The 23,397-nt window shown below is 43.7% G+C and overlaps 2 protein-coding genes across 4 annotated transcripts in view; one reads left to right on the forward strand and one right to left on the reverse strand.

The window, feature by feature from the left end:
• Positions 1-23,397, reverse strand: part of LOC311100351 (putative nuclease HARBI1) — a 1,214,110-nt gene that overhangs the window by 190,801 nt on the left and 999,912 nt on the right. The window lies entirely within an intron of this gene.
• Positions 52-22,538, forward strand: lrrc45 (leucine rich repeat containing 45). Of its 3 annotated transcripts, none has more exons than XM_084141228.1 (18): positions 52-105; positions 1,101-1,557; positions 1,826-1,887; positions 2,009-2,079; positions 2,298-2,476; positions 4,247-4,375; positions 4,528-4,640; positions 4,854-4,918; positions 10,543-10,620; positions 19,399-19,534; positions 19,665-19,742; positions 19,887-19,998; positions 20,080-20,150; positions 20,263-20,355; positions 20,707-20,799; positions 20,955-21,128; positions 21,425-21,572; positions 21,833-22,538. In XM_084141228.1, the coding sequence occupies exons 2-18, from the start codon at positions 1,326-1,328 to the stop codon at positions 22,024-22,026; spliced, it is 2,028 nt and encodes a 675-aa protein (XP_083997354.1). In that variant the 5' UTR covers positions 52-105; positions 1,101-1,325; the 3' UTR covers positions 22,027-22,538. The 3 variants fall into 3 exon arrangements, with proteins under 3 accessions (XP_083997354.1, XP_083997353.1, XP_083997355.1); XM_084141227.1 differs by having other exon boundaries at positions 91-475; XM_084141229.1 differs by having other exon boundaries at positions 91-475; positions 4,854-4,912.

Here is a 23,397-nt window from a genome sequence, read left to right on the forward strand (position 1 = left end):
GCGCTGACGTACATATCAGTCCGACGTGAATCCCACTTCCTGGTTACCTTCGTGCTAACTCAACTGTCACTTGAAAACTTGCACCAGTCAACAACAACTAACAAGGTTTGATCGTTGCAAAAACCTTATAGCGATGTGATCTACAGTGTAAACTCCTCTATTTTCTTCTCTCGACTTTTGTAGTGTACATTCCTCTCTTTTCTTCTCTAGACTTTTGTTTTTTAAAGCTAGGAAGAAAGATATTGCAGGAAAGTAAGCAGGTAACGTTAGCTAGCTAGCTAAACAAGCTGACAGTAGCTACAGTAGTGTAGCTAGCTAGCTAACGTTAATCTCATTGTTTACTAATAGAAACAGTGTCAGTTAACGTAGTCTATTAGCCACTACTCATGTTAACAGATTAGCTAACGTTACTGTACTACTGTAACAGCTAGCCTGTCAGTCATGGATAAGCTAATTTGTCAACAACAACAATAAGGTGGGTTACCGCTTATCCAACTATTTGTTTTTTTAATCAACTATGGTTTGGTTAACCAACTAGACAGTGAACCACTGTGTGCTGCAACCTTAGTTTTACTATTTAAAAAGCTATGTAGTTAGGGAAATAGCTAGATAGCTAGAGAAATCAGCAATGGTGTCAGTGGCAGTTGCTCAAGGGCCATCATCACTAATTGGGAAGTGGACTGGCATGCTTCATCTTCTTCAGCCATGCATTGTCTGCCAAAATCACTGAAAGAGATGATTTCTGCCTGCCTGATGTCACTTTTAGCTCTGAATGCAGCCTAATTGATGTAGTGGTCAAAAGTAGGCTTTAACAATTCTGCACCAGCTGCTAGATTGTTAATCATAGTTCTTGCTGTAATTTATGCAATGTTGATTATTGTAGCCATGATGGGGTTTCCCTGCATTCAGCTCCAGTTACTCATAAATGTAGTAAATGGCCATCTTACAAAGCTCTTGAGCTGATTTTCTTTAGAGATACAAACCCCAGAGAGAGAGAGAGAGCAAGTAAAGAGCCTAAGAAGGTTGAGGTGTAATTAATTTGTATTTCAGACAGACATAGGCTGAGCTGTGTTTCCTCACGTCTCCCAATTCACCCACAGCTCCATCAGGCCAGGGCGACAGCACAGTGCAGGGGAGGATCAGAGGGTCCGGGAAGGAACAAAGAAAAACTGAAGAGGAAAAGAAGGAGTGAGTGGGCAGATGAGGGATTGAAGCAGCACAGCACACCTGGAGCGGGACTGAAAGGGAGAAGAAGATTACTAGTAACAAACGACAGAGGAGCTCAAAAGGAATCCAAACAGCTCTGAGACAGTGTAAGGCCCAGTATGGAGGATTTCAGACGGACCTACCTGCGTCTGTGTAAGGAGGGGGGCGTGGAGCCCCAGGAGTCAGTGCTAGCTCAGCTCCAGGAGACCAGGGGAGCCGCAGCAGGATCCAGGCTGGACCTGCGGGGACACAGCCTGTCTGTAGACACCTGTGCCGTGCTGGGGAGGGTCTTCCACAAAGACACACTCTTCACCGAGCTGGCCCTCAGTGACTGCATGCTCACCGAGGAAGGTATGTGTTTGTTGGAGGTAATCTTTCTGTATTTTTGTTACTGTGCTGACTGTGTGATACTGTATATATTGGAGCCATGAATGTACTATGAATCCTGTAGGGCTTTTGCTACTGCTGTACAGAGATTATATAGCTAGAACTGTTTGCTTTGTTGCTGCTGTTTAGTTACATTGTTATAATGCTTAGATCACTATTTTATAGCAACTCTTTTATAGCAACTCTTTGATAACACATGCTCCTGACTGCCACTTGTCTTTGTCATGTCCAGGTGCCAAGCTGCTACTGAATGGGCTGTGTGCCAACACTACTGTTAAAGTCCTGGATCTGAAGGTAAGGACTATCAGAGGCCTCTACACACTGCAGACCACTTGACCAGTCTGAGTTGGGGTGGCCAGCCTGACTTGACAAATTTAAATTTGATGTCGATCATATGTTTTGTATTTGTTCTCAGGGAAATAACTTGAGATCAACAGGAGCTGAGGCTTTAGGGAAGCTGTTGGTGAGAAACAAGACACTGTGCAGGTGAGTTGGTCAGTGAGCTAGTAGCAAGCTAGATCATTCAATGAAAATTTTTAGGGTGAAATGTCTATGAAATGTAGTTAAGCATTCAGGTATGTTAAGATTATTTAAGTTATAATCCCTATATTTTCTTCTGTGAGCAGCATGAGTTGTGCATACACAACGATACTGCATTGCAAAGGGAACCATAACCCAAGTTAATGTTGTTGTGTTGGACACAGGCTGGTGTTGGAGTGGAATGCGTTGGGGATGTGGGACGAGGCGTTCTCAGTGTTCTGTGAGGGTTTGGCCTCCAACGCCTGTCTAACCCAGCTGGACCTGCGGAACAACCAGATCAACCACCAGGGGGCCTCAGAGCTCTGCCTGGCCCTCAAGCGGAACAGCACCCTGCAGCAATTGGGTCAGTGGGTTTGCATGTTTAGGGTGAAGTTACCTTTAGATGCTGATCTTGGGTCAGTTTTGCATTTCCCCCACAAATGGTTACGTTTAGGATTGGGGGAGGGAAGCTGATCCTAGATCTGTACCTAGGGAAAACTTCACAAAGGAGCGCCTCGCATGGGAAATTACTCAATACAGCCAAGATCACTAGATTCAAGATTCAACTAGAGTAGTAGGGGTGTGCATCTTTCCCTTTCAAGACTATTCATTATGTATCTATATACATGGGCACCGATACAGGAACGATACGTTTTAGTTTGAAGCGATGCAATTTGATTAGAGGAACGAATCGATGCGATTCGGTTCAATGGGATACGATTCGATGTACTAACATTTGCATAAACACATTCATTTTCCATTCTACATTAAAATCAGCTGCTGATGGAGCTCATAAGCTGAGCCTCTGAGCTGGATCTGCCTTAGCTGGCTTCTGTGTGTGTGTGTGTAAATGATGTACTGTATATGTCTATGGTGTATGTAGGAAACAGAACTGAGCCGTAAGGGAAACTGGGCATCAAACCCCCCCCCCCCCCACACACACACACACACACACACACACACATCATTGCAGTTCTTGACACAAACCAGTGCGCCTGGCATCTACTACCATACCCCGTTCAAAGGCACTTAAATGTTTTGTCTTGCCCGTTCACTGTCTGAATGACACACATACACAATCCATATCTCAATTGTCTAAAGGCTTAAAAATCCTTCTTTAACCTGTCTCCTCCCCTTCATCTACACATTTATGTGGATTTAGCAAGTGACATCAATAAGGGATCATAGCTTTCACCTGGATTCACCTGGTCAGTCTATGTCATGGAAAGAGCAGGTGTTCTTAATGTTTTGTATACTCAGATCTGTCATTCTCGTTGAAAGCAAGTCTAAGAAGCCGTAGATCGGTTGTATGTGCACTATTTCTATGCTTCCCGTTCTTAAGTTTCATTTTTGCGTCTTTTGGTTTTGTACACCAGCTGAAAATACAATATTTTTGGTTATGGAAACACAGCGGTTTATATGGTCAATGATTCTCTACACAATGACTGCTTGTTTTGTCACATCAACTGAAATGAGCGCGTAGTTTGACTCGGCTACTGATATAGCCTGGGGTTGTTCGGCATGCAAAATGACTTGTAGATCAAAGACTGTTAACAATGACATGCTTAGTTCGACACTGAAAAAGAGGATGCAGTTGTCATAAAAGATTAAAGGCATTTTCGGAAGGTAGAAAGAAAGTAATTAGAGCAAAGAAAATGAGTGAACTGGCGATTCGTAATGTTTGAATCGATTTCCTGACCGATGCATGCTACATTTCGATCAGTTTGGGGTCCAGCGGACCGATGCACTCATCTTAAACGTTTAAACCGGGACGGATGGTATTGTGAATCGTTACATCCCTGTAGAGTAGACCAAAGCCTTGTCTGAGAACAACCCAGAAGCTCTTCTCCTAGCCCCTACACCTTCGGTGTCACTGTCTTCACAACTGAAAGAACCAGATAGGTTTAAGCAATATGCTCCCCAGAGCCCATGAGAAAGCAAGGTCATCACCATATTACTTACACCGATCCAATACCTTCAGAACCAAAAATATCACATCTTTGGGGCTAGGATACAGGCTGGAGCTAGATTTTTTTGGGGGACTGGGTCCATGAATAATGTACCATTTGAAGCCTAGACAGCAAAGGTGTCATGGTTCTCTCTCTGGTCTGGTGTCTGTGTTGAGGTTGTATAGATGTGAGGTGGAACAACATTGGTCTGCTGGGTGGCCGGTCCTTCCTAGAGGCTCTACAGCAGAACAGGACCCTGACACACCTGGAGATGGCTGGAAACAACATCCCCAGCGACACACTAAAAGCCCTCGGTAAGCTGTGTGTGTGTGTGTGTGTGTGTGTGTGTGTGTTTGTCTGTCTCAGTGTCAGTCAGTCTGTCTAAGCTTGTGTGCTGCTGAACGTCTGTTATTGTAATGTTTTTGATTAAAGTAACCACCTCCCACCTATGGTCTCCCCCCTCCAGAGCAGGCAATGGATCATAACTCGGACAGGCAGTCCACTATGAGAGAGAGCCGCAGCAGAACCCAAGTCCTCAGCAAGGAGATCCAGATCCTCAAGGAGGAGAAGGGACGCCAGGTATGGGGGCTGCTGGGAAATGGAGTTCTCCTCCTAGTAGAAAAAGAAGGGGAGGGACAAGTGAATAGACAAGACAAGGGAATAGCACTGCACATAATATACTGTATCTTGGTTTATTATTTACTTTTTTATGTTTAGAAATGTGTGTGCAGATGAACAAGAAGCCCTGTATGTAAGCTATTTATGTTGCCTTTCCCTTCTCTCACCCTTTAGTTCCTGAATCTGATGGAGACCATAGATAAACAGAGAGACGAGATGGGCCGAAGCACCAGGTCAGCGTGAGTGGTACAATATAAGAATCTGGATGACAGAAGACTAGCCTTGACTGTTTCTGCATCAACAATAATAACAAAACAATGGCAACATTATTGTGTTGCCAACAGGACTTGTCTGGCTAGACAATGACAACTTGGCTTAAAAGCAGAAACAGATTGGCACCCAGGCTAACATAAGTCATGTAGCTACAGTGCATTCGGAAAGTATTTAGATGCTTAACATTTTTCCACATTTTGTTACGTTACATCCTTATTCTAAAATTGATTAAATTATACATGTTTCTCATCAATCTACACACAATACCGCATAATGACGAAGCAAAAACATTTTTGAAAATGTATAAAAAAAATAAACTTAAATATTACGTTTACATAAGTATTCAGACCCTTTACTCAGTACTTTGTTGAAGCACCTTTGGCAGCGATTACAGCCTTGGATCTTCTTAGGTATGACGCTACAAGCTTGGCATACCTGTATTTGGTCAGTTTCTCCCATTCTTCTTTGCAAATCCTCTCAAGCTCTGTCAGGTTGGATGTGGAGTGTCGCTGCACAGCTATTTTCAGGTCTCTCCAGAGATGTTCGATCGGGTTCAAGTCCGGGCTCTGGCTGGGCCACTCAAGGACATTCAGAGACTTGTCTTGAAGCCACTCCTGCGTTGTCTTGGCTGTGTTCTTAGGGTCGTTGTCCTGTTGGTAGGTGAACCTTCGCCCCAGTCTGAGGTCCTGAGCGCTCTGGAGCAGGTTTTCATCAAGGATCTCTTGTACTTTGTTCCGTTCATCTTTCCCTCGGTCCTGACTAGTCTCCCTGCCACTGAAAAACATCCTCACAGCATGATGCTGCCACTACCATGCTTCACCGTAGGGATGGTGCCAGGTTTCCTCCAGACATGACGCTTGGCATTCAGGCCAAAGAGTTCAATTTTGGTTTCATTAGACCAGAGAATCTTGTTTCTCATGGTGTGAGAGTCCTTTAGGTGCCTTTTGGCAAACTCCAAGTGGGCTGTCATGTGCCTTTTACTGAGGAGGGGCTTCCGTCTGGCCACACTACCATAAAGGCCTGATTGGTGGAGTGCTGCAGAGATGGTTGTCCTTCTGGAAGGTCCTCCCATCTCCACAGAGGAAATCTGGAGCTCTGTCAGAGTGACCATCGGGTTCTTGGTCACCTCCCTGACCAAGGCCCTTCTCCCCCGATTGCTCAGTTTGGCCGGGCGGCCAGCTCTAGGAAGCGTCTTGGTGGTTCCAAACTTCTTCCATTTAAGAATGATGGGGGCCACAGGAAACAGGATGCACCTGAGTTCAATTTCGAGTCTCATAGCAAAGGGTCTGAGTACTTATGTAAGTAACGTATTTCTGTTTTTTATTTGTAATACATTTGCCAACATTTCTAATAACCTGTTTTCGCTTTGTCATTATGGGGTATTGTGTGTAGATTGATGAGGATTTTATTTTATCCATTTTAGAATAAGGCTGTAACGTAACAAAATGTGGAAAAAGGTAAGGGGTCTGAATACTTTCCGAATGCACTGTATATTGATATGGACTTTATACATAAAATATATAGACATACAGTGCCTTCAGAAAGTATTCACACCCCTTTAATTTTTCCACATTTTGTTGTGTTACAGACAGAATTTGAAATGGATTAAATTGAGATTTTGTGTCACTGGCCTACACACAATACCTCATTATTATGTTTTTAGAAATGTTACCAATTAATTGAACATGAAAAGTTGAAATGTCTTGAGTCAATAAGTATTCAACCCATTTGTTATGGCAACTCTAAATAAGTTCAGGAGTAAAAATGTACTTAACAAGTCACATAATAAGTTGCATGGACTTTGCAATAATAGTGTTTAACATGATTTTTGAATGACAGCCTTATCTCTGTACCCCACACATACAATTATCTGAAAGGTCTCTCTGTCGAGCAGTGAATTTCAAACACAAATTCAACCACAAAGACCAGGAATGTTTTGCAATGCCTCGCAAAGAAGGGCACCAATTGGTGTATATACAGTGAGGGAAAAAAGTATTTGATCCCCTGCTGATTTTGTACGTTTGCCCACTGACAAAGACATGATCAGTCTATAATTTTAATGGTAGGTTTATTTGAACAGTGAGAGACAGAATAACAACAAAAAAATCCAGAAAAACGCATGTCAAAAATGTTATAAATTGATTTGCATTTTAATGAGGGAAATAAGTATTTGACCCCTCTGCAAAACATGACTTAGTACTTGGTGGCAAAACCCTTGTTGTCAATCACAGAGGTCAGACGTTTCTTGATTTTCTATGGGATTAAGGTCTGGAGACTGGCTAGGCCACTCCAGGACCTTAATGTGCTTCTTCTTGAACCACTCCTTTGTTGCCTTGGCTGTGTGTTTTGGGTCATTGTCATGCTGGAATACCCATCCACGACCCATTTTCAATGCCCTGGCTGAGGGAAGGAGGTTCTCACCCAAGATTTGACGGTACATGGCCCCGTCCATTGTCCCTTTTGATGCGGTGAAGTTGTCCTGTCCCCTTAGCAGAAAAACATCCCCAAAGCATAATGTTTCCACCTCCATGTTTGACGGTGGGGATGGTGTTCTTGGGGTCATAGGCAGCATTCCTCCTCCTCCAAACACGGCGAGTTGAATTGATGCCAAAGAGCTCGATTTTGGTCTCATCTGACAACAACACTTTCACCCAGTTCTCCTCTGAATCATTCAGATGTTCATTGGCAAACCTCAGACGGGCCTATATAGGTGCTTTCTTGAGCAGGGGGACCTTGCGGGCGCTGCAGGATTTCAGAGTTTCACGGCGTAGTGTGTTACCAATTGTTTTCTTGGTGACTATGGTCCCAGCTGCCTTGAGATCATTGACAAGTTCCTCCCGTGTAGTTCTGGGCTGATTCCTCACCGTTCTCATGATCATTGCAACTCCACGAGGTGAGATATTGCATGGAGCCCCAGGCCGAGGGAGATTGACAGTTATTTTGTGTTTCTTCCATTTGCGAATAATCGCACCAACTGTTGTCACCTTCTCACCACGCTGCTTGGCGATGGTCTTGTAGCCCATTCCAGCCTTGTGTAGGTCTACAATCTTGTCCCTGACATCCTTGGAGAGCTCTTTGGTCTTGGCCATGGTGGAGAGTTTGGAATCTGATTGATTGATTGCTTCTGTGGACAGGTGTCTTTTATACAGGTAACAAACTGAGATTAGGAGCACTCCCTTTAAGAGTGTGCTCCTAATCTCAGCTCGTTACCTGTATAAAAGACACCTGGTAGCCAGAAATCTTTCTGATTGAGAGGGTGTCAAATACTTATTTCCCTCATTAAAATGCAAATCAATTTATAACATTTTTGACATGCGTTTTTCTGGATTTGTTTGTTATTATTCTGTCTCTCACTGTTCAAATAAACCTACCATTAAAATTATAGACTGATCATTTCTTTGTCAGTGGGCAAACGTACAAAATCAGCAGGGGATCAAATACTTTTTTCCTTCACTGTACACTACCGTTCAAAAGTTTGGGGTCACTTAGAAATGTCCTTGTTTTCGAAAGAAAAGCAAATTTTTTGTCCATTAAAATAACATCAAATTGATCAGAAATACAGTGTAGACATTGTTAATATTGTAAATGGATATTGTAGCTGGAAACGACTGATTTTTAATGGAATATCTACATAGGCGTACAGAGGCCCATTATCAGCAACCATCAGTCCTGTGTTCCAATGGCACGTTGTGTTTACTAATCCAAGTTTATCATTTTAAAAGGCTAATTGATCATTAGAAAACCCTTTTGCAATTATGTTAGCACAGCTGAAAACTGTTGTGCTGATTTAAAGAAGCAATCAAACCTTCTTGAGACTAGTTGAATATCTGGAGCATCAGCAATTGTGGGTTCGATTACAGGCTCAAAATGGCCAGAACAAAGAACTTTCTTCTGAAACTCGTCAGTCTATTCTTGTTCTGAGAAATGAAGGCTATTCCATGCGAGAAATTTCCAAGAAACTGAAGATCTCGTACAACGCTGTATACTTCTCCCTTCACAGAACAGCGCAAACTGGCTCTAACCAGAATAGAAAGAGGAGTGGGAGGCCCCGGTGCACAACTGTGCAAAATACATTAGAGTGTCTAGTTTGAGAAACAGACGCCTCACAGGTCCTCAACTGGCAGCTTCATTAAATAGTACCCGCAAAACACCAGTCTCAACGTCAACAGTGATGAGGCGACTCCGGGATGCTGACCTTCTAGGCAGAGTTGCAAAGAAAAAGCCATATCTCAGACTGGCCAATAAAAATAAAATATTAAGATGGGCAAAAGAACACAGACACTGGACTTTTTCTTTGCAACTCTGCCTAGAAGGTCAGCATTCCGGAGTCGCCTCTTCACTGTTGATGATGAGACTGGTTGCTGATAATGGGCCTCTGTACGCCTATGTAGATATTCCATAACAAATCAGCCGTTTCCAGCTACAATAGCCATTTACAACATTAACAATGTCTAAACTGTATTTCTGATCAATTTGATGTTATTTTAATGGACAAAAAATGTGCTTTTCTTTCGAAAACAAGGACATTTCTAATTGACCCCAAACTTTTGAACGGTAGTGTATATCTTTTTTAAAGCAGACATTAAATATCCCTTTGAGCATGTGGAAGTTATTAATTACACTTTGGATGGTGTATCAATAAACCCAGTCACTACAAAGATACAACATTGTAGTTACTCCACAATACTAACCTAAATGAGAGTAAAAAGAGTAAAAAGAAAGAAGCCTGTACAGAATACAAATATTCCAAAACATGCATCCTGTTTGCAATAAGGCACTAAAGTAAAACTGCAAAAAACTTGGCAAAGAAATGAAATGTATATCATGAATGCAAAGAGTTATGTTTGGGGCAAACACAACACATCATTGAGTACCACTCTTCATATTTTCAAGCATGGTGGTGGGTGCATCATGTTATGGGAATGATTGTCATTGGCAAGGACTAGGGAGTTTTTTGGATAAAAAATAAATGGAATAGAGCTAAGCACAGGCAAAACCGTAGAGGAAAACCTGGTTCAGTTTGCTTTCCAACAGACACTGGGAGACATTCACCTTTCAGCAGGACAATAACCTAAAATACAAAGCCAAATATACACTGTAGTTGCTTACCAAGATGACATTGAATATTCCTGAGTGGCCTAGTTACAGTTTTGACTTAAATCGGCTTGAAAATCAATTGCAAGACTTGAAAATGGCTGTCTAGCAATGATCAACAACCAACTTGACAGAGCTTGAATAATTAAAATAATAATAATGTTCATATTGTACAATCCAGGTGTGCAAAGCTCTTAGAGACTTACCCAGAAAGACTCACAGCTGTAATCACTGCCAAATGTGATTCTAACATATATTGACTCATGGGTTGAATAATTATGTAAATGAGAGAGTTCTTTATTTTATTTGCAATACATTTGCAAACATTTCTAAAAACGTGTTTTCACTTTGTCATTATGGGGTATTGTGTGTAGATATATTTAATCAATTTTGAATTCAGGCTGTAACACAACAAAATGTGGAATAAGTCAAGGGGTATGAATACTTTCTGAAGGCACTGTACATATTAATGACCCTGTGTTTCCTTCTCCTCCAGGACCACATCTATCCATGTGGGTCAGCTACAGGAGGCCCTGAACGAGAGGAAGTCTGTCGTCAACTCTCTCACTGCCAAGTAAGCAGGCCTCATCAGTCTATGTTTAAACCCCACATTCATCCTCAAGTCACATCAACAGGTGTAGACTTTACAGTGAAATGCTTACTTACATTTACATTTAAGTCATTTAGCAGACGCTCTTATCCAGAGCGACTTACAGTTAGTGAATACATTTTTTTTTTTTTTTTTTTTTTTTACTGGCCCCCCGTGGGAATCGAACCCACAACCCTGGCATTGCAAACGCCATGCTCTATCAACTGAGCTACATCCCTGCCGGCCATTCCCTCCCCTACCCTGGACGACGCTGGGCCAATTGTGCGCCGCCCATGAGTCTCCCGGTCGCGGCCGGCTGCGACAGAGCCTGGATTCGAACCAGGATCTCTAGTGGCACAGTTAGCACTGCGATGCAGTGCCTTAGACCACTGCGCCACTCAGGAGTTTACTTACGAGCCCTTTCCCAACAATGCACAGTTAAAAAGGAAGAAACATATGGTAAATAAAAAAAAGAAATAGTAACACAATAAAATAACAAAACAAGACTATATACAAGGAGAACCGGTACCAAGTCAATGTGCAGGGGTACGAGGTAATTGAGGTAATATGAACATGTAGGTAGGGGTAGAAGTGACTAGGCAATCAGGATAGATAATAAACAGAGTAGCAGCAGCGTATGTGAAGAGTGTGAAAGTGTGTCTGCGTCAATATGCATGCGTGTGTGTGTGTGAGTGTATGTAGTTTATGTGTGTGTTGGAGTGTCAGTGTAGTACGTGTGGGTAGAGTCCTTTGAGTGCATAGAGCCATTGCAAGAGAGTTAGTGCAAAAAAACAGGGTTTAATGCAAATAATCCGGGTAGACATTTGATTACCTATTTAGCAGTCTTATGGCTTGGGGGTAGAAGCTGTTCAGGAGCCTTTTGGTCCCAGACTTGGCTCTCCGGGACCACGTGCCTTGCGGTAGCAGAGAGAACAGTCTATGACTTGGGTGTCTCGAGATTTTGACAATTTTAGGGTTTTCCTCTGACCACCTGATATATAGGTCCTGAATGGCAGGGTGCTCGGCCCCACTGATGTACTGGGCTGTACACACTACCCTCTGTTGCGCCTTACATGCTGACCACACCGCTCGCGTTATGTGCGCGAGCGTTACAAAATTAATTTACACATGTTATTCAATCATTGCATTCACACTGCTCGCGCGCGTCAACAAGCGTCTGCGTAGCCAGGCTCTAAAATAGAATTTGGTTATTTTTGTGACGCTCAACGCGCTGCAAGTCCCGCCCCTCCCATCTCCTCATTGGTTTGTAGGAGCATATACCCACGTGGGGGATTGAAAGATTAACTGAGGTCCACACTCCAGTCCAGTTGGGGGTGGTAATGCACCGTAAAGTTGGTTGCCAACCGCCATTTAAAGTCCAAAGAAGAAGAAGAAGCCTGAAGGAGGAGAGATTGCTAGAAACAAACAACCCTTTTATCTGTGGATTAATTGTCGTAGAGCACCTTGTGCATTTCATGTAAAATAACAACCCAATGTTTATATCCCAGGACAAATGAGCTAGCTAGCTAAATTGGCATAAATATTTTAATGCTTTTTGACCTGTCCCAAAATTATTATAATTGGTTCAGAGTTCGTTTTGATATTTCAACCTGTGTTTCCTGATCGCGTCTGGTGTGGGTGGACAAAATCAACATGCGCGTGATGGCACACGCAGACGCATGCGTGCGCGCGCCCGGTGTAGTCTGCATGTTATGGTCGGATGCCAAGCAGTTGCCATACCAAGCGGTGATGCAGCCAAGATGCTTTCAGTGGTGCAGCTGTAGAACTTTTTGAGGGTCTGAGGATCCATGCCAAATCTTTTCAGCCCCTCTTCACGACTGTGTTGGTGTATTTGGACCATGATAGGTCCTTAGTGATGTGCACAGCGAGGAACTTTAAGCTCTCGACCCGCTCCACTACAGCCCTGTTGATGTGAATGGGGGCGTGCTCGGCCCTCTGTTTCCTGTAGTCCACGATCAGCTCCTTTGTCTTGCTGGCGTTGAGGGAGAGGTTGTTGTCTCTAACCTCGTCCCTATAGGCTGTTTCATCATCGTCTGTGATTGGGCCTACCACCATCGTGTCGTTGGCAAGCTTAATGATGGTGTTGGAATCGTGCGTGGCCATGCAGTCGAGGGTGAACAGGGAGTACAGGAGGAGACTAAGCACTCACCCCTGAGGCGCCCCCATGTTGAGGATCAGTGTGGTGGATGTGTTGATGCCTACCCTCACCACCTGGGGGTGGCCCGTCAGGAAGTCCAGGATCCAGTTGCAGAGGGAGGTGTTCAGTCCCAGTGTCCTTAGCTTAGTGATGAGCTTGGAGGGCACTATGGTGTTGAACGCTGAACTGTAGTCATTGAACAGTATTCTCACGTAGGTTTTCTTTTTGTCCAGGTGGGAAAGGGCAGTGTTGAGTGCAATAAGAGATTGCGTCATCTGTGGATCTGTTGGGGCGGTATGCGAATTGGAGTGGGTCCAGGGTGTTTAGGATGATGGTGTTGATGTGAGCCATGTCCAGCCTTTCAAAGCATTTCATGGCTACAGATGTGAGTGCTACAGTGCAATAGTCATTTAGACAGGTTAACTTGGCATTCTTGAGCACAGGGACTGTGGTGGCCTGTTTGAAACATGAAGGTATTACAGACTGGGTCAGAGAGAGGTTGAAAATGTCAGTGAAGAGACTTGGTAATCCGTCTGGCCCTGCGGCTTTGTGAATGTTAACCTGTTTAAAGGTCTTACGCACACAGTCGTCCGGAACAGCTGTTGCTCTCATGCATGGTTCAGTGATGCTTGCCTCGAAGTGAGCACAGAAGGAATTTAGCTTGTCTGGTAGGCTTGCGTCACTGGGCAGCTCGCGGCTGAACTTTCCTTTGTAAACTGTGATGGTTTGCATGCCCTGCCACATCCAACGAGCATCAGAGCAGGTGTAGCAGGATTTCCATCTTTGTCCTGTATTGATGCTTTGCGTTATTTGTTTGATTGTTTGTTGGGGGGCGTAGCGGGATTTCTTATAAGCGTCCAGATTAATGTTCCACTCCTTGAAAGAAGCAGCTCTAGCCTTTAGCTCAGTGCGGATGTTGCCTGTAATCCATGGCTTCTGGTTGGGGTATGAACGCACGGTCACTGTGGGGACCACGTCGTCGATGCATTTATTAATGAAGCCGGTGACTGATGTGGTAAACTCCTCAATGCCATCGGATGAATCTCTGAACATATTCCAGTCTGTGCTAGCGAAACAGTCCTGTAGCTTAGCATCCACTTCATCGGACCACTTCCATATTGAGTGTGTTACTGGTACTTCCTACTGTCTATGTTCAGATCTACAATAATTAAAATACATTTGAGCCCCAAGTAAAGAAATGAGAATTTGACTAATATGAGTCTAAGGTGGAAGTTCCTCACCCTCCATATTTTGTTTTAAATCTCATCACCACATCTCCTTGATCTTAATGAGAGACTCCACTACTGATGCTGTGATTAGAAGTGTGCAAAGCTGTCATCAAGGCAAAGGGTAGCTATTTGAAGAATCTCAAATATAAAATATATTTTGATTTGTTTAACACTTTTTTTGGTTACTACATGATTGATTCCATATGTGTTATTTCATAATTTTAATGTCTTCACTATTATTCTACAATGTAGAAAATTTTTAAAATAAAGAAAAACCCTTGAATGAGTAGGTGTTCTAAAACTTTTGACCGGTAGTGTGTGTGTGTGTGTGTGTGTGTGTGTGTGTGTGTGTGTGTGTATGTATGTATGTATGTATATATATATATATATATATATATATACAGTGGGGAAAAAAAGTATTTAGTCAGCCACCAATTGTGCAAGTTCTCCCATTTAAAAAGATGAGAGAGGCCTGTAATTTTCATCATAGGTACACGTCAACTATGACAGACAAAATGAGAAAAGAAAATCCAGAAAATCACATTGTAGGATTTTTAATGAATTTATTTGCAAATTATGGTGGAAAATAAGTATTTGGTCAATAACAAAAGTTTCTCAATACTTTGTTATATAGCCATTGTTGGCAATGACACAGGTCAAACGTTTTCTGTAAGTCTTCACAAGGTTTTCACACACTGTTGCTGGTATTTTGGCCCATTCCTCCATGCAGATCTCCTCTAGAGCAGTGATGTTTTGGGGCTGTCGCTGGGCAACACGGACTTTCAACTCCCTCCAAAGATTTTCTATGGGGTTGAGATCTGGAGACTCCAGGACCTTGAAATGCTTCTTACGAAGCCACTCCTTCGTTGCCCGGGCGGTGTGTTTGGGATCATTGTCATGCTGAAAGACCCAGCCACGTTTCATCTTCAATGCCCTTGCTGATGGAAGGAGGTTTTCACTCAAAATCTCACGATACATGGCCCCATTCATTCTTTCCTTTACACGGATCAGTCGTCCTGGTCCCTTTGCAGAAAAACAGCCCCAAAGTATGATGTTTTCACTCCCATGCTTCACAGTAGGTATGGTGTTCTTTGGATGCAACTCAGCATTATTTGTCCTCCAAACACGACGAGTTGAGTTTTTACCAAAAAGTTCTATTTTGGTTTCATCTGACCATATGACATTCTCCCAATCCTCTTCTGGATCATCCAAATGCACTCTAGCAAACTTCAGACGGGCCTGGACATGTACTGGCTTAAGCAGGGGGACACGTCTGGCACTGCAGGATTTGAGTCCCTGGCAGCGTAGTGTGTTACTGATGGTAGGCTTTGTTACTTTGGTCCCAGCTCTCTGCAGGTCATTCACTAGGTCCCCCCGTGTGGTTCTTTGATTTTTGCTCACCGTTCTTGTGATCATTTTGACCCCACGGGGTGAGATCTTGCGTGGAGCCCCAGATCGAGGGAGATTATCAGTGGTCTTGTATGTCTTCCATTTCCTAATAATTGCTCCCACAGTTGATTTCCTCAAACCAAGCTGCTTACCTATTGCAGATTCAGTCTTCCCAGCCTGGTGCAGGTCTACAATTTTGTTTCTGGTGTCCTTTGACAGCTCTTTGGTCTTGGCCATAGTGGAGTTTGGAGTGTGACTGTTTGAGGTTGTGGACAGGTGTCTTTTATACTGATAACAAGTTCAAACAGGTGCCAATAATACAGGTAATGAGTGGAGGACAGGGGAGCCTCTTAAAGAAGAAGTTACAGGTCTGTGAGAGCCAGAAATCTTGCTTGTTTGTAGGTGACCAAATACTTATTTTCCACCATAATTTGTAAATAAATTCATTAGAAATCCTACAATGTGATTTTCTGGAAAAAAAATTCTCAATTTGTCTGTCATAGTTGACGTGTACCTATGATGAAAATTACAGGCCTCTCTCATCTTTTTAAGTGGGAGAACTTGCACAATTGGTGGCTGACTAAATACTTTTTTCCCCCACTGTATATATATAATATACAGTGGTGTGAAAAAGTGTTTGCCCCCTTCCTGATTTGTTATTTGTTTGCATGTTTGTCACACTTAAATGTTTCAGATCATCAAACAAATGTAAATATTAGTCAAAGATAACACAAGTAAACACAAAATGCAGTTTTGAAATTAAGGTTGTTATTATTAAGGGAAAACAAAATCCAAACCTACATGGCCCTGTATGAAAAAGTGTTTGCCCCCCCTGTTATAACACAACTCAACTGTGGTTTATCACACCTGAGTTCAATTTCTCTAGCCACACCCAGGCCTGATTACTGCCACACCTGTTCTCAATCAAGGAATCACTTAAATAGGACCTGCCTGACAAAGTGAAGTAGACCAAAAGATCCTCAAAAGCTAGACATCATGCCGAGATCCAAAGAAATTCAGGAACAAATGAGAAAGAAAGTAATTGAGATCCATCAGTCTGGAAAAGGTTATAAAGCCATTTCTAAAGCTTTGGGACTCCAGTGAACCACAGTGAGAACCATTATCCACAAATGGCGAAAACATGGAACAGTGGTGAACCTTCCCAGGAGTGGCCGGCCGACCAAAATTACCCCAAGAGCGCAGCGACGACTCATCCAAGAGGTCACAAAAGACCCCACAACATCCAAAGAGCTGCAGGCCTCACTTGCCTCAGTTAAGGTCAGTGTTCATGACTCCACCATAAGAAAGAGACTGTGCAAAAATGGCCTGCATGGCAGAGTTCCAAGACGAAAACCACTGAGCAAAAATAACATTAAGGCTCGTCTCATTTTTGCCAGAAAACATCTTGATGATCCCCAAGACCTTTGGGAAAATACTCTGTGGACTGACGAGACAAAAGTTGAACTTTTTGGAAGGTGTGTGTCCCATTACATCTGGCGTAAAAGTTAATACCGCATTTCAGAAAAAGAACAATGTAAAATATGGTGGTGGTAGTGTGATGGTCTGGGCCTGTTTTGCTGCTTCAGGACCTGGAAGACTTCGTGTGATAAATGGAACCATGAATTCTGCTGTCTACCAAAAAATCCTGAAGGAGAATGTCCGGCCATATGTTCGTGACCTCAAGCTGAAGCGAACTTGGGTTCTGCAGCAGGACAATGATCCAAAACACACCAGCAAGTCCACTTCTGAATGGCTATTGAGATGCTGTGGCATGACCTTAAAAAGGCAGTTCATGCTCGAAAACCCTCCAATGTGGCTGAATTACAACAATTCTGCAAAGATGAGTGGGCCAAAATTCCTCCACAGCGCTGTAAAAGACTCATTGCAAGTTATTGCAAACGCTTGATTGCAGTTGTTGCTGCTAAGGGTGGCCCAACCAGTTATTAGGTTGTAGGGGGCAATCACTTTTTCACACAGGGCCATGTGGGTTTGGATTTTGTTTTCCCTTAATAATAACAACCTTCATTTCAAAACTGCATTTTGTGTTTACTTGTGTTATCTTTGACTAATATTTAAATTTGTTTGATCTGATACATTTAAGTGTGACAAACATGAAAACAAATAAGAAATCAGGAAGGGGGCAAACACTTTTTCACACCACTGTATATATATACACACACACGGTGACCCACTTCAGTCCCCTCTCCCTCAGGGCTCATTCATACATGACACAGGCACTACTGTACCTCTGGATAAACCCTATGGAGGGTGGCTTCCACTCTGTCTTAGATATACAGTTGAAGTTTACATACACTTAGGTTGGAGTCATTAAAACTTGTTTTTCAACCACTCCACAAATTTCTTGTTAACAAACTATAGTTTTGGCAAGTCGGTTAGGACATCTACTTTGTGCATGACACAAGTAATTTTTCCAACAATTGTTTACAGACAGATTATTTCACTTTATAATTCACGGTATCACAATTCCAGTGGGTCAGAAGTTTACATACACTAAGTTGACTGTGCCTTTAAACAGCTTGGAAAATTCCAGAAAATGATGTCATGGCTTTAGAAGCTTCTGATAGGCTAATTGACATCATTTGAGTCAATTGGAGGTGTACCTGTGGATGTATTTCAAGGCCTACATTCAAACTCAGTGCCTCTTTGCTTGACATCATGGGAAAATCAAAATAAATCAGCTAAGACCTCAGAAAATTATAGACCTCCACAAGTCTGGTTCATCCTTGGGAGCAATTTCCAAACGCCTGAAGGTGCCACGTTCATCTGTACAAACAATTGTACACTAGTATAAACACCATGGGACCACACAGCCGTCATACCACTCAGGAAGGAGACGCGTTCTGTCTCCTAGAGATTAACGTACTTTGGTGCGGAAAGTGCAAATCAATCCCAGAACAACAGCAAAGGACATTGTGAAGATGCTGGAGGAAACCGGTATATCGGTATATCGACATAACCTGAAAGGCCACTCAGCAAGGAAGAAGCCAATGCTCCAAAACTGCCATAAAAAAGTCAGACTACGGTTTGCAACTGCACATGGGGACAAAGATTGTACTTTTTGGAGAAATGTCCTCTGGTCTGATGAAACAAAAAAAGAACTGTTTGACCATAATGTCCATCGTTATGTTTGGAGGAAAAAGGGGGTCGCTTGCAAGCCGAAGAACACCATCCCAACCGTGAAGCATGGGGGCGGCAGCATCATGCTGTGGGGGTGCTTTGCTGCACGAAGGAAAATTATGTGGATATATTGAAGCAACATCTCAAGACATCAGTCAGGAAGTTAAAGCTTGGTCGCAAATGGGTCTTCCAAATGGACAATGACCCCAAGCATACTTCCAAAGTTGTGGCAAAATGGCTTAAGGACAACAAAGTCAAGGTATTGGAGTGGCCATCACAAAGCCCTGACCTCAATCCTATAGAACATTTGTGGGCAGAACTGAAAAGGTGTGTGCGAGCAAGGAGGCCTACAAACCTGACTCAGTTACACCAGCTCTGTCAGGAGGAATTCACCCATCTTATTGTGGGAAGCTTCTTGTAGAAGGCTACCTGAAACGTTTGACCCAAGTTAAACAATTTAAATGCAATGCTACCAAATACTAATTGAGTGTAATGTGATGAAAGAAATAAAAGCTGAAATAAATAATTATCTCTACTATTATTCTGACATTTCAAATTCTTAAAATAAAGTGGTGATCCTAACTGACCTAAGACAGGGAATTTTTACTAGGATTATATGTCAGGAATTGTGAAAAACTGAGTTGAAATGTATTTGGCTAAGGTGTACGTAAACTTCCGACATCAACTGTAGATATTGTATCAATGGAACGGATGGTAACAGTTCACTTGAGCCGTCTGTAATAAGGCCTACATAACACTGTCATAACAGATGTTTCAGGCACATAGACACACACGCGCACACACACACACTCTCACAGACACACATCTGACCATTCTCTGTGTGTCTAGACTCCAGATGACGGAGGCAGCACTGGCCATGTCGGAACAGAAGAACCACAACCTGGGAGAGCAGCTGACCAGAGTGAAGACTGAGAAAGACGAGCAGAGAGAACGACAGAGCAGGGAGAGGAAGAAAGAACAAGAGGTATGAATGGAGGGGAGGTACTAGGGAGTGAGGCAGGGGGGGAGGGAGGGGACGGCAAGACGGATGTACAGATGGTCTGGTTAAGATGAATGTGAGCTTAACATTGTGGTGTGTGTGTTTGGTTCTGCAGGACAGTGTTCTGAGGGAGGGGAAGCTCCTCAGAGAGATTAACAGTATGTCAGAGACCAACATACAGCTCAAGAATAAGGTGGGTGTGTGTGTGTGTGTGTGTGTGTGTGTGTGTGTGAGTGTGAGTGTGTGTGCGTGCGCGCATGAATATAATGTTAGTGTTTTTGATGCAGTACCTAAGCTGTTTACTGAGTCAGTTTCTCTTTACCTGTGTGTGTCTTAGTTGGAGAAGATGGAGAGCAGGTGTAAGTCTCAGCAGGACCAGATCTTTGAGCTGAAGCAGGATCTCACCAACAGCACAGCAGAGCTAAAGCTACGGCTAGCACAGGCAGAAGGTACACACACAAACACACACACACACACACACACACACACACACACACAGGAGTATACTCAACCTCTTCTCTCCCCCTCAGAGCGTTTGGAGATAGAGAAGAAGAGATCTAAACAGTCTCTGGAGGACATGGATAACCTTCGACAGAAAGAGGTAGAGAAGACATCAACCTGCTGTCTGACAATGTCTCTCACTAATTATACAACAGACTCTATCTTTCTCCCTCTAGTGAGTGTTCATTGTGGGTGTGTGTGTGTGCATGTAGGTGGACCATGTGAATCGTCACCTTGAGGAGAGTGAAAGGGCTCTACAGGACCGGATCCTCAAACTGGAGGGACAGCGGATACAGCTGGAGGAGGTCAGCTCTTTATATTGGATATTTTTGATAATGTATTGTCTTCAGTAAATCACAACTAAACTCCAATTATCATTATGTGACATGAGATCCCTATAGATGACAGTATGGAGGTGTAACTGTGTCTCCCTGTCCTGAACTGTCTTGTAGGAGTTGAGCAGGGCCAAGGCAGCCTGTGTTACTGTGTGTTTTGTCTTGTAGGAGTTGAGCAGGGCCAAGGCAGCCTGTGTTACTGTGTGTTTTGTTTTGTAGGAGTTGAGCAGGGCCAAGGCAGCCTGTGTTACTGTGTGTTTCGTCTTGTAGGAGTTGAGCAGGGCCAAGGCAGCCTGTGTTACTGTGTGTTTTGTCTTGTAGGAGCTGAGCAGGGCCAAGGCAGCCTGTGTTACAGAGAGAGCCCAGGCAGAGGAGGAACTGGGAAAAGTGCGGGCACAGGTTCGCCTGGAGGAGGTATGTTATACACCTGTTCTAGAACTACTGTATGTAATAGGTTAGAAACTGTGTTTGTTTGTCCGGGTCTGTGTGTATCAGTGTGTGCCTGAGTATTGCAGTAACAATGTGATGATTCAACTCTTTCTTCTCTCTCCACTCCTCTGTCTGAGCAGCAGCAGCGTGTGAGTGGGTTAGAGGAGAAGCTGCGTGGGTTGCGTCAGTCCCGTGATGAGTCCCAGAGCCACTGCTCCCAGCAGAAACAGACCATAGCTGAGCTGCAGGCTCGCAGTGGACAGCAGAGCATGGAGACAGACGGACTACGACGCAGGATAGAGGAGCTGCAACAGGTCAGATTGTGAATGCGTCAGAGAGACCACTGGCACAAAATGACCAACTATACACACTGAAACAACACCTAGATCAAGTACAGTGTAGTTGTGTTACATTTGTCTGGGACAATTTGATGCTAATAACTGATTTTTTACTGATTGACATAATCAGGTTGGTGAATTCTCAGCACTGAATGATGTTCATATGAGTAAGAGCAGAGACAACGTTGTGTGGTGGTTGTGTGTTTACTAGGATGGGAATATTTGCTCTTTGGTGTAATTAATATAGAGAATTTGTCCTCTCCCCCCTCCAGGAGTTGTCTGGTAAAGACCAGGAGAAGGTTGCGGAGGTGAGTCGGGTCAGGGTGGAGCTACAGGAGCAGATAGGACACCTGCAGGCTGAGAGGACCGCACAGGGAGGACTGAAAGAGAAGATAGCTGCTCTGGAGAGAGAGATGAAAGGTACGCACACTCTCCTCCTTTCCCTCTCTCCCTGTCAGACTCTCTCTCCCTCCCGTTTGTTCTCTTCATCCTACCTCTGTCCTCTTCTCTACAATAAGCCCCATCTCACCCTTTCTTCCTCGCCTCTCACCTCTCCTCCCTCTCTGTTTTACAATACCACACATTTGATTTCTCAATAGGGTTTGACTCAGTTGACATAATTTGTTGACAGACTTGAAACAACCAGTATTTGTTCTGTCTTTGTGTGTTGTCTACCACAGTGCTGGCCAGTAACCACAGAGAGGCCATCCTGGACAAGGAGAGTGAGATCTCATCTCTGTTTGAGAAGCTGAGACTGAGAGAGGCAGAGATCCAGAGGATGAGAGAAGACGAGGCCCAGAGAGCTAGCTTCCTCCAGAACGCTATACTTGCATACGTACAGGGGTCACCGCTGCACTACAGTCCTAAGAAATGACCTCTGACATCTAACCTTTGACCCTTCCCATCCTCATGTAGGGACTAAGGACAGGGGTCAACACTGGGGTTCTGCAGTCCCAAGAAATAACCTCTGACCCCTGTCCCATTTACCCCTACAACCTTGTGCCCATACACCCTCACAAACGTGGGACACTAAAGTGAGCAAAACCTTTCTATCCCACCCATGTTCCATGTGTTCCTCTCCTGTCTTTCCCCCTCTCCCCTTCGGTCCTTCCAAACCACTCCATCACAAAATGTCAACAGCACAGATATTCACCTCTAGATATCCGCAGCTTTGGGTGTAGTTTCTCTCAGACTCAGTCCCAGTCAGGGATAGTAATAAACTGTTGTGTTCACAAGCTACTTACACCAGGTTTTAAGATGTAATCAACGATATCAATGACTGACAGTGAGTACATACAGTGAGGGAAAAAAGTATTTGATCCCCTGCTGATCCCCTGCTGATTTTGTACGTTTGCCCACTGACAAAGACATGATCAGTCTATAATTTTAATGGTAGGTTTATTTGAACAGTGAGAGACAGAATAACAAAACAAAAATCCAGAAAAATGCATGTCAAAAATGTTATCAATTGATTTGCATTTTAATGAGGGAAATAAGTATTTGACCCCTCTGCAAAACATGACTTAGTACTTGGTGGCAAAACCCTTGTTGGCAATCACAGAGGTCAGATGTTTCTTGTAGTTGGCCACCAGGTTTGCACACATCTCAGGGGGGATTTTGTTCCACTCCTCTTTGCAGATCTTCTCCAAGTCATTAAGGATTCGAGGCTGACGTTTGGCAACTCGAACCTTCAGCTCCCTCCACAGATTTTCTATGTGATTAAGGTCTGGAGACTGGCTAGGCCACTCCAGGACCTTAATGTGCTTCTTCTTGAGCCACTCCTTTGTTGCCTTGGCCGTGTGTTTTGGGTCATTGTCATGCTGGAATACCCACCCACGACCCATTTTCAATGCCCTGGCTGAGGGAAGGAGGTTCTCACCCAAGATTTGACGGTACATGGCCCCATCCATCGTCCCTTTGATGCGGTGAAGTTGTCCTGTCCCCTTAGCAGAAAAACACCCCCAAAGCATAATGTTTCCACCTCCATGTTTGACGGTGGGGATGGTGTTCTTGGGGTCATAGGCAGCATTCCTCCTCCTCCAAACACGGCGAGTTGAGTTGATGCCAAAGAGCTCGATTTTGGTCTCATCTGACCACAACACTTTCACCCAGTTCTCCTCTGAATCATTCAGATGTTCATTGGCAAACTTCAAACAGCCCTGTATATGTGCTTTCTTGAGCAGGGGGACCTTGCGGGCGCTGCAGAATTTCAGTCCTTCACGGCGTAGTGTGTTACCAATTGTTT

This window comes from Coregonus lavaretus, assembly GCF_964263955.1.
Source record: "Coregonus lavaretus genome assembly, chromosome: 25".
NCBI lineage: Eukaryota > Metazoa > Chordata > Actinopteri > Salmoniformes > Salmonidae > Coregonus > Coregonus lavaretus.

Excerpts from the sequence above, each read along its gene's own strand:
- lrrc45 (XM_084141228.1), top strand. The coding sequence starts at position 1,326 with ATGGAGGATTTCAGACGGACCTACCTGCGTCTGTGTAAGGAGGGGGGC. Across the intron at positions 2,080-2,297 it reads AGAAACAAGACACTGTGCAG|GCTGGTGTTGGAGTGGAATG; the intron begins GTGAGTTGGTCA and ends TGTTGGACACAG. Across the intron at positions 4,641-4,853 it reads AGGAGGAGAAGGGACGCCAG|TTCCTGAATCTGATGGAGAC; the intron begins GTATGGGGGCTG and ends CTCACCCTTTAG.